General features: G+C 39.4%; 1 protein-coding gene across 1 annotated transcript in view; it reads right to left on the minus strand.

The window, feature by feature from the left end:
- The window catches only part of MAN1A2 (mannosidase alpha class 1A member 2), a 110,684-nt gene extending 101,656 nt beyond the window's left edge, over nt 1-9,028 (minus strand). Inside the window, exon 1 of the mRNA XM_040572601.1 lies at nt 8,732-9,028. Coding sequence (XP_040428535.1) covers nt 8,732-9,013 — 282 coding nt within the window. The 5' untranslated portion in view covers nt 9,014-9,028. The remainder of the gene's footprint in view (nt 1-8,731) is intronic.
- Nucleotides 9,029-11,943: the final 2,915 nt, after the last annotated feature.

The following is an 11,943-nucleotide window of genomic DNA, read 5'->3' on the forward strand; positions in this document are numbered from 1 at the left end:
TCATGAGGTTCTTACCAGCCCATTTCTCCAGCCTCTCCAGGTCCCCTCTAGATGGCAGCACAACCAACCCTCTGGTGTTTCGGCTACTCCCACTTTTTGCGTCATCTGTAAACTTAATTCAGGGCATGTTCTGCCACATCATCCAGACCATTAATGAAGATTTTTAACAGGACTTGACCCACTACTGACCCCTGGGGTGCATCAGTAATTAACTGACCTCCAACTAGACCACACCACTGATCACCACGCTCTGGGCCCAAACACTCAGCAGCCAGTTTTCAATCTATGCCATTGTCTGCTCACCGAGCCCATACTTCAACAGCTTCTCCGTGAGGATCTTACTGCGTACAGTTCTGAAAGCTTTCCTGAAGTCAAGGTAGACAATATCCACTGCTTTCCCCTCATATACTAGCCCAGTCATTCCATTGTAAAAGTTTATCTAGCACATCTTCCTCTTCACGCATCTACACTAACTACTCCCAACTATCTGCTCGTCCTTCACAGGCCTGGGAACGTTTTCCAGGATTAGTTGCTCCATCACCTTCCCAAGAATCAAGGTGAGGCCAACTAGCCTACAGCTTCCTGGATCTTCTTTTCTGGCCCTTCGTGAAGATAGTAGTGACATTTGCTATCCTCCAGCCTTGGGACCTTCTCCTAGATGCCACAACTAATCTAAGATTACTGAGAGGTTTCACAATGACATCAGCCAACTCCCTCATCACTCATGGGTGCATCATGTCTAGGCTCATGGACTTACGTATGGCCAGTTTGCTTAAGTATGTCCTCACCTGACCCTCTTCCACTAAGGTACTTTGTCCTTGCTTCAGTCTTTATGTGACCTCCCACGCCTTGGATTCCTGACGGCCAGTCTTACTAGTAAAGACAGGCAAAGAAGGCATTCAGTACATCATCTCTTTCCACCTCCTGCATAACCAGATCTCCCGTCTCCTTCAGGAATGGGTCCACATTTTCCCTAGTATTCCATTTGTCATCTATGCACTTAGAGAAGCCCTTCTTGTCATCTTTGTTATCACTTGCCAGATTCAATTCTATGTGGGCATTGGCTTTCCTAACCCATTCTCCGCATTCTCTGACAGTGTCTCTCACTCATTCTGGGTTACTCATCTTTGCTTTTACCTTTTGTGTGTTTTCTTTTTGTGTTTGAGTTTGGCCAGGAGCTCCTTGTTTGTACCATGCAGGTCTCCAAGCATTTTTGCTTAACTTCCTATTTGACAGGAGATATGTTTCTTGAACTAGGAGATAATCCTTGAATATTAACTAGCTTTCTTGGGCTTCTCTTCCCTTTAGAGCTTTATGCCATGCACCTCTACCAAGCAGATCCCTGAAGAGATCAAAGTCTGCTCTCCTAAAGTCCATCTTGCTTTTTGCCCTGCTCCCCCCCTTCAGAATCCTGAACCCCACTTTCTCATAGTCACTGAAGTCAAGGCTGCCTTCGACCTCCATATCCCCCAACAATCCCCTTGATGAGTATGAGGTCCAGCAGAACACCTCTCCTCACTGACTCCTCTACCACCTGGGTGAGGAAATTATCATCAATACATGCTAGAAACTACCTAGATTGCTTATGCCCTGCTGCATTGTCCCTCCAGCAGGTCCTGAGGCACCTGAAGAAGAACAAAAAGGAACACCAGACAGTAAGTCAGTTTCAGTAGGGCCCCAACTTAAATCACTCTAAACAAATACATGTTGCACAGGAAATAAGCAAGGAAAACTAGAATTTTTAGCCCAGTCTCAGGGCTATGATACCACAGGCCTCAGTGAGATGTGGTGGGATGACTTGCATAATTGGAGTGCTGAGACGGATGGCTACAGGCTCTTTAGGAGAGATGGGAAAGGAAAGAGAGGAAGTGGGGGTACATTAGGAAAGGTCTTGACTGCTTGGAGCTTAGATATGGCGATGAAATCGTTGAGTGTCTCTGAGTAAGAGTCAGGGGAAGGGCAAACAATGTAGATAGTGTGGTTGGAGTATGATATAGAACACCCAACCAGAATGAAGAAAGACTATATTCTATAAGCAGCTAGGAAAAGTGTCATGATTGCTAGCACTCATTCTTACAGGAGACTCCAACTTCCTAGATGTCTGCTGGAAATGCAATACAGCAGGGAAGAAACAGACTAAGGCATTTCCTGACTGTGTGGAGGACAACTTCCTCACAGGTAGTGGGGGAGCCAACTAGGGAAGATGCCCCACTTGACCTGTTAGTTAAAAAGGAAGGTCTCATAGGTGATGTAATGGCTGGAGGCCATCTCAGGCACAGCAATCAGGAGATGACAGCTCTCCATCCTTGAGGAAGAAAGCAGGGCAGTCAGCAGAACTGCTACTTTGCATTTTTAGAAAGCAGATTTGGGGCTGTTAGGGACTTGGCTAACAGAGTTCCTTGGGAAATAATTCTAAAGGGCACAGGTGTCCAGGAAGGCTGGATATTATTTAGAAATGGTATCTTGAAGACACAGGATCAGGCCATCTCTATGTACCAGCAGAGAAGACAACCAGCCTGGTTGAACAGAGAGAGCTTCTTCTGGAACTCAAGAAAAAAGGACAAGATAGTTTATAACCTTTGTAAAAAGGAGAAGGCGTCTCAGGAGAACTACAAAGATGTTGTGAGGTTATGTCATGAGAAAATTTGATGGGCCATAGCCCAGCTAGAAATTAACTTGGCTACTGCAGTTAAAGACATTAAAAATGTTTTTATAAATACATAAACAACAAAAGGAGGACTAAGGAAAATATACATTAATTATTGGACGGGGGGACGACATAGTGACAAGAGATGAGGAAAAGGCTGAGGTACTTAATGCCATCTTTGCCTTGGTCTTTATTAGTGAGACTAATTGTTCTCAGGGTTTCCAGCCCACTTTGCTGGAAGACAGAGACAGGGAGCAGAATAAAGCCCTTATTATCCAAGGGGAAACAGTTAGCAACCTACTACACCACTTGAACACACAAAAATCTATGGGCCAGATGGAACCCACACAAGAGTACTGAAAGAGCTGGCAGAATTGATGAGCAGGCTACTTTCAATAATTTATCAGAAGTTCTGGCTAACTGGGGAGGTCCCAGTTGACTGGAGGTTAGAAAATTTGACACCCATCTACAAGACAGGCAGGAAGTAGGCTCTGGAGAATTAGAGGCCTGTCAGTCTGACCTCAGTGCCAGGGAAAGTCATGAAGCAGATCATCTCAGCTGCCATCACACAACATGTACAGGACAACCAGGTGATCATATGCAGTCATCATGGTGTTTATAAAGGTCAGGTCCTGCTTGACTAACCTGATCTCCTTCTATGATAAGACTGTATGCTTAGTGGATGAGGGAAAGGCTGTGCATGTTGCTTACATGGACTTTAGCAAAACAGTTGTTTCCCACAGCATTCTCCTGTAGAAACTGGCTTCCCGCAGCTTGGACAGATGTACTGATTAATGGGTTAAAAAATGACTGGATAGCCAGGCCCAAAGCATAGTTGTGAATGGATTTAAATTTGATTGGCAGCTGGTCACAAGTGGTGTTCCCAATTGCTAAGTATAGGGGCCAGTTTTAACATTTTTATCAACAATCTTGATGAGTGGATTAAGTGCATACTCAGTAAGTTTGTAGATAACACCAACTTGGGCAGGAGTACTAATCTATTTGAGGATAGGAAGGCTTTGGCAGAGGGGTCTGGATAGGCTAGATCCATGGGGCACATCCCATTGTATGGCATTCAAAAAAGCTAAATGCCAGGTGCAGCACTTGGATCACAACAACCCAATGCAGCAGTAAAGGCCCAGGGAAGAGTAGCTGGAAAGTTGCCTGGAAGAAATAGACCTGGGAATATGGGCCAACAGCTGGCTGAAAATGAGCCAGCAGTATGACCAGGTGGCCAATAAAGTCAATGGCATCCTGGCTTGTATCAGAAGTAGCGTAGCCAACAGGACTAGGGAAGTAATTGTCCCTCTGCACCGGGTTTACACGGCAAGGTTTTGGTAGCAGGTGGCTGCAGGGGTGGCCTCTCTGAGTCCAGAATCTGACCCTTGATAGATAAGGGCCAGTTTCCGCCAGCTCCAAAACTGACCTACCACTGGCCAGGGCTGAGCCAATGAGTGACATTGAATGTGCCTCTATGACAGCAGATTCTCAAGAAAGGGAAAAAAAAAAGCTGCACAACAGCAGCTGGGAGACCAAAGAGTAAAGAACAGCCCTGCAGACACCAAGGTCAGTGAAGAAGGAGGGCAGAAGGTGCTCCAGGCACTGGAGCAGAAGTCCCCTGCAGCCTGTGGTGAGGACCATGGTGAAGCAGGCTGTCCCCCTGCAGACCATGGGTCCCACGTGGAGCAGATCTCCATACTGCAGCCTGTGGAGGAGTCCCCAGTGGAGCAGGTGGATGTGGCCTGGAGGAGGCTGCGGCCCATGGAGAGCCCCCGCAGGAGCAGGCCCTGGGCTGGAGCTGCAGCCTGTGGAGAGGAGCCCACGCAGGAAATACAATATTGTAATACAATACAATACAGACTTGTACGTCCATAAGTTCAACACTTCTCAGAACAACCATTTATGGACTTGATCAAAATAAACATTCCAATGTTTAGAATAAGGTATATAGAGAATAACTTGCACGGGAATGGTGAAATTATTGGGTTAAATACCCTGTTTTGCCAAACGAGTGCTGGCAGTAAAGCAACAGTGTGAAGTTAGTCTGAAATGAAAAACCTGAATCCTGAATAGGGTGCAAAGAGTTAAAAGAAAGAAAATTTTAAAAAGGAAGAAAATTTAAGAAAATTTTCCTTATTTGACTGTGTAAAATTTAACTCTTTCAAGGAACCAAAACTCATTAAAAACAGTGCAATATCCATAGTGATTACATTTTAACTGTGGCAAAAATTAATATTCTGAACACTAAAGGACATAATGGAAATTAAGCTTCCTAAATTCCTACTGCTCATGCAATTAATATCTAATTTAACTTAGAAAGAAGCCAGTGACTTCTAAAAGACCAGTTTTATTCTTAATTTCTTTACATTGGCCTCAAAAAAAATCTTAAAATCTTTTGAAAGATTATACAAGCCACATCTACCCTTTTATAAAACTACTATAATCTTTACATTAGTATGAAAAAATAACTACAAAATGTTAGTACTAACCTAAAGTGTAGCAACAAGAATGACTTTCAGACATGTTTATTCTTAATATAGTAATTGCTGTTCTTGTTTTGAAAAACAAGTTTTTTTAATCAGTCAAGTATACTACAGAAGTGCCACAAAGCCTGAATAGTAAGCAAATGGGAAGACCTTTAACTCTCAAAATTGTTACTGTACATCAAAAATAATCAACTCAAAAACGGTCCTTATTTAAATAACTCAATTAACAGAATGTTAGAATAATATAGACAAATTATACAATTCTGTGAATTAGTTACAATTGAGAATATAGTGAAACACTAAATATAAACATCAGAACCAAAGAAAAAATTAAAACCAAGAGATGCAGATTGTTTCTGGTTTATTTCATGATCTCAAGAAGCTTCCCTCTCTGTGCTCAGTAAACATCTTATATACAGCTTTCAATGCTTTACAAAACTCTCTTAATAGCATTGCACATCTTCTAATTATATTTACACATGCTTTCTTGAAAAATCAAAATGTTTCTAAAATATTTTAAAGTACTGCAAAACTACTTTTTATACAGTAATCAAAAAAAAGACTTCAGAAAGTTTCTAGTTGTTTAGAAAGAAGTAGATGTAGCAATATTTTTTTCTGTAACAGTGACAGAAACTAGTCTGCCTCCCAGCTGCAAAGAGCCATGTCCATGTTACAAATTGACCCCATCAACTAGCCCATGTTTACATTTTCACAACTTGATACTAGGTGAAATAGGCTACATACATTTGTTTTGTAAATTTAAGTAGTCTAAAGCTGTTCTGTGGGAGCAAAGTTCCTCAAATATGCATCAGGACACTTCAAAGTAAACCAAAACAAGAGCCAATTGCCTCCTCAGGACCACCTAGAACTCTGAAGCCTGACAATCAGCCTCCATAAGCACTAAACACTTCCCTAGGCAATTTTTTTCATCTTAATCCAGGCAACCATACTGTACTGCACATCAGAAATGCTACATACACTAGATGTAGACCTGTGCCTAAGATATTATCTCCCAGAACTTGTTCTTTTTGACTCATCTGTATCTCATCTACAAAGACTATTTATATTAGTCTACAATGTTTATGGAAAACAGGGAGAGAAGGCATCAGCAATGATTGCAGCATATTTCGTGATGTAGGATCGCATCTCTGGAATCACTGAAGCATTCCGTTATACAACTGATACCCCAAGAGCAGGTTTCAGGCAAAATATTACTCATCTGACACTGTCAATACATATTTTTACCTCAGCCACATTACATACACTGCACGCAGCAGATGCCAAAATACAGAAGTAGATAGAGGCCGCACACGAATAATACTGCAACAACATTGCATTCATCAGCATTACAATTCATCCATTCTCATTAGCAGGACTTCTAGTGCTGTATTCTACAGTCAGATGCATGAAGGAGTAGAAGAAACAGTCTGCTGCATCAAAGAACTTAAATTACGGAATTCTTTGGATAGCCACAGTACCGATAAGACTGACTCAACGGAGGCAATTCTCACAACAAAGATAATGTTTCCGTCATACTAGTAGGAGCCTGGACTGTACAAGTCCAATAGTCATACTGGCAAAGAATGCTCAGCACAAAAGATATGATATCTTAACTGAAGTACTCACCCAGCTAACGCTTAGTTCCACGGAATCTTTGGTCTGTCTGTGAGAAGCTACACACATCAGAAAACACAATAGCAGCCATCAACAAACTATTTAATTAAACATCTTGTCAATGTGATTCACACTTTGACAAAGAAAAAAGGAATAAGCCTTTTACAGCACAAGGTATATGGCAACTGCAGGTAAGAATCATGAGAGCTATCAGTTAAATCACTCTGGATTCCCCCACCCACAAATTACTACATCTGCAGATTTTAAACAGAAAGAATTGTCCAAACTTCACTACTTATTTTTGTCACCAAGAAAATTACTATTCTGTGTTAACTTAGAAGATTTTTGTCTCCTCTCAAATGTATACATTCTGACAAAACAACCTCAGTAATGCATATTATCAATCTTCCCCTTTAATTCTAGGTTTGATCGAAAGGAACTTTAGTTTTCTTCAAGCTAGTTCATCATTATTAGCTGTGCTCAGTGCTTTCACATCACTTGGTTAACTCCTTTTTATTCTACCCATTAAATCCATCAGTGGTAAACTCAAAAGGTATTTAAATACAGTAAACTCCAGTTAAAATTAAGAAGAATTGACAACTGCATGACCATATCATTCACCATTCATTTTCATCCTACAAACAGCAGTTGATAAAAAGAAATTCTCTGTATAATCTCACAGGATATGATGTCTGAGGGCTCCTAGTTTTGAAAAGCAGCCTTTTGAAGTCCACAAGTCAGTGCTGTCCTTTGAGAAACAAATCTAACAAAGCAGCATCGAGTGGATCCAATACTATATGCACAACTTCAGTCAAAAGTGTTTCTGCAAAAGTCACCAATGGAATGTGCACACCTTCACAGGAAGGGGTTGCTACCTGTAGGTTTAAATAGCAATACAGCTCCACAAGCATAAACAGTTTTTCATTAGATGAAATCCAGTCTTGCTAAATAGCGAATATTAATATTCAAAGTAAAATTCTAACTTGGGTGACCTACCCACAGCATGTCACATACTCCAGCTGCGGTACACTTCCCTATTACTAGGACAGCTATATGACTGACTTTTTTTTTTTTTAAAGAGCTTTTCAAATTCAGATGACAACTTAGTAAGTGATTACATGAGTTAAATCTTCAAGTTCTGTGGCCCCAGGCATTCTTCAGTAATAGTATTTGTGCTTGTCTACTTCTGGCCTGAACCATATGTCTGCTAACCTGACTTTGGTGCATAGAACTAATCAGACTTGGGGGGGAGGTCCCATGAAGTTTCTATCAGACAAGCTAAAAACACAGATTCAGAAAAATGCCTGGTATTAATAATAAGTTCATATCATCAGGGTAAAAGAGGGCAATGAATCTCACAGGTAGAAAAGATGAGATCACAATCGGCAATTCCCATGGCATAGACTGCCACAAAACCAAGAGTTTAAGCCAACATCTTAGTTTGAATGTTCTACAGGAAAATGAGGCAATCTACTTAAATGAACTCACAGTTTTAGAGTCATTTAAAACTTACTTTGAAAAGCAAATGATAATTTGGTAATTTGCTAATCTTAGCAATAGGTCATTTTTCCCCCCATCTTTTCAACTCCATTTCATAAATATTTATCTTGCAACACTGTATCATACCATATTCTTTCAATGGAACCTGACAAAGTCAGGCTCTGCTTTAAAGATACACTGTTCCTGTTCCACATATTAATGACCAACTACAACACCACCCCCATTCTACCCCCATACCACCAAGTTCTAGAAAAAAATCATTTTTAATATTTCACTGCATAACAATTTAACACTCCAATATCAGAAAAAAAAAAACATGCAATAAGCTGTCAATATTTATTAATACTTGATTTGTACTTTTGACTTACTGTTAACTAAAAAGATTTGTAGTCCTATTTTTCTTATTTTTTTAATATAACCACTAAATGTCATAAATAACTGCTATCAGATACAAGAATGGGTAGGACCACATCATCATATTTACCTCTTTAATTTTGTTCCTCTTCTCTCGAATATCCGGGTCTGCTGGTTCTCCACTGTTTATCCCTATAAGATTTGGTAAAGGAACAGGGGGCAGTGGCTTGCTGTCTTTCTTTTTCAACTCTTGCACTACTTTGTTCTTTTCTGTCTGAATCTCAGCTTGTATCTCATCACGTGATTTCTTCAATTTCTCCTTAGCCTCTTCCAGAGCCTTTTCATGATCTGCTCGGATCTTATTTCTCAGACGTTCCTCTTCTTCTCTAGAGACACAAATGCTAGTCAGCATCTCATTACTAAAAATACATTGATCATAAACAAACTGCAGCTTCAAAACAGAAGCCACATTCCAAGTTGGTTTACTCTAAATAATTCTAATGATTCAGACAAGTTTATTGCGTAGAAATGTGCATTAACATATTTCAATTTTGCCATGAAGCTCAAAAGATGCACACATCAGTGACAGTATTTTAGAAAAATGTATCATAAGGTATTCTGGATTATACCTCAGCACCTTTGCTTATCTACTCAAGACTTTAGAAAGGAAAAGCCCTACATCCTGTACTTCAACTACAGGATGTATGCACAGGCATATCTAACAATCAGTCTTAATATAATCAAAAGGGCTCTTCCTCACCTTCTGCACAATAATACATCATATGAAACTTGTCAAGATCTGGAGTAATAACTACAAAAAATTGCAGTAAGGCCCTTATTAACAATGAGATTGCAGCAAGAGCTGTAAACCCCATCACGTTGTGTTTTGCCTTGAATTCAGTACTTATTGTTCTGATCAGTATCATCTATAAATCTCACAAGCTAAAGGCAGAGTTAATTATAAAGCAATTTAAGAACATAAGGGTTTTTAATAAAGCATGACTTTGAAACTCACTGTTGCCAAAAGCAACAATATCTTGGTTCTAAGCACAATCTTCCACTATGATCTTTAATGATCAGTAAAAGGCGAGATTCACACACAAAACAAGGAGTGCTGTTTTAAAGCCTGTGTTAAACAAGAGGTTATTCTAACAAATGAAAAATATCCTAAAATACTTAAAGGCATCAGGAAAACACACATCAGGACCCTCAACATAACAAAACCTTTTTATTTTTCTTTATAGAGTTGTTCAATGACCAATATAAGCCAAAATAGTTGCAGAGATTAAAAACAATACACTCCCTATCCTCTGCCTCCCTGGACAAAAAAAAAATACTCTTTTGCCGAAAAACATTAAGTGGATAACGGAAAGAAGAGAAGGCATGCAGCAAGCCACATAAGAGATACCAAGCTTGGCCTAACCACTTTTAGTGGGAGCTGAGTCACTTGACACAAATAACATTTTTTTCCAGTGTATTGAACCAGTACTAATGAAAATGAACAATCGCTATCTGATACACGACAATCAAAAGCAAATCCAAAATTTACAGAAAACACAACCATGGGATTAACTGTTAACCATACATTAACCAAAAAAAAAAAAGATACCTACATGTTTAAACTGGGCTATTTTTCCTATAAAGTTTATTAAAAATATTTGACATCTATGATAAACTGGTAACATTTCAGAGATTCAACCAAACTAAGTAACAGATTGGGGTGCTGCACTGAAATATTTAGATTGCAATATTTAGGAATATGGACAGACCTTACTGAGCTTTCCAAGTAGAGCAGAACTGTTTTTATTAACCTCATAGATCTTGTCATGACTATTACACAGCACTGTTTCACCTTTCCAAAATAGGTTGAAGAACAAAGGCAATATGAGTAACTTACATGAAGTTATGTTTTATATGTTTTAGAAGAAAGACATTCTGCTTTCTTTACAGTGTCTACTGCACTTTTAATAACAGCTACTGGGATGATTCAAGTATTAATAGGGGCTTTGAGACACAAGCAGGAAGGATTAAAAAAATCAAGCAGCCATATCTCAAAGATGAGGAAAATAAAAACATTGGATAAAAACACTTGCACTCTGGATATAAAAATATTGCCAGATGGTTTACAGAATTGATCTAAACTGGGGCAGAGACAAAAGAAGCCCAAAAATGAAAAAAAAAAAAAATCAAAATATTTTAACAGCACCTAAAAGAGAATAGTCTAAGGATATGCTTTTCCTGAGCAGATGTGACAACCTAAACTTGAACTACTGCCCTAGGATAAGGCGAAGCATAGTAAGTATATTCACACACATCTTAAAAAGCTCTTCTTCCATCTACTTTCTTATTAAAAATACCTCATGAACGTGCTCTCTATACTGCATGCCAATACTCGGATTTCCAAGAGAAAGCACAAAAGGTATCCATCAGAAATAACTCCTAAGAACAGCTGTTATACAGAATAGAATATTGCAGGCCATGTATCAGTTGAGGAATGGAAAAAATTCAAAATGTCTTCTCTAACAAAATTAAAAGGTAGAAACTTCTTCGGAGTAGAGGGAATATGGAAAGGACACTCAAGCAGATTAGAATGGGGAGAGGCTCATAACAACCCTGCTGTAGAACCTCTCAAATTGACCAGATAAGTTGCTGCAAAATAGATAAAACCAAATGGAAAGAAAAAAAAAATAATCACCAACTTGTCCTGATACTTTAAACGCATTATTCTAGAAATAGGAGTCTTAACGTATTAAAGTGATAGTCTACATTTCAGCACAGAAAAGAAATGTAAGATAAGGACTGCTATGTTTTAAGATGCATTAGTTAATGAAAGTTTATTTTTAAAGTAATGTACAAAACAGAAATCAGAATTAATGCAGATATAAAGCACACTGTGTAACATTAATGAAGCATTAATGCACTAACTAGCATTTTCTAATTTTTCTAATTTTAAACTATTTGTCTAAAAAACTGCTTTTGAAAACCAACTAAAAATATTTAAAGTGGACTCCCTAAATTTTTTAAAAACCAATTGAATACAATTTCAGTTACTGTCTGTAGTGGGTTTACATGGCAAGGTTTTGGTAGCAGGGGGCCATAGGGGTGACTTCTGTGAGAAGGATCTAGAAGCTGCTCCATGTTTGGTAAGGGCCCCACTGCTGACCAGAGCTGAGCCAATAAGTGATGTTGTTTTGTGCCTCTGTGAGAGCATATTTAAGACAGGGGAAAAAAAAAACGCTGCGCCACACAGCAGCTGGGAGAGTGAGAGGAGTGAGGAACAGCCTTGCAGGCGCCAAGGTCAGTGAAGAAGGAGGGGGAGAGGTGCTCCAGGCGCCGGAGCAG

This window comes from Cygnus olor, chromosome 1, assembly GCF_009769625.2.
Source record: "Cygnus olor isolate bCygOlo1 chromosome 1, bCygOlo1.pri.v2, whole genome shotgun sequence".
NCBI classification, from domain to species: Eukaryota; Metazoa; Chordata; class Aves; order Anseriformes; family Anatidae; genus Cygnus; species Cygnus olor.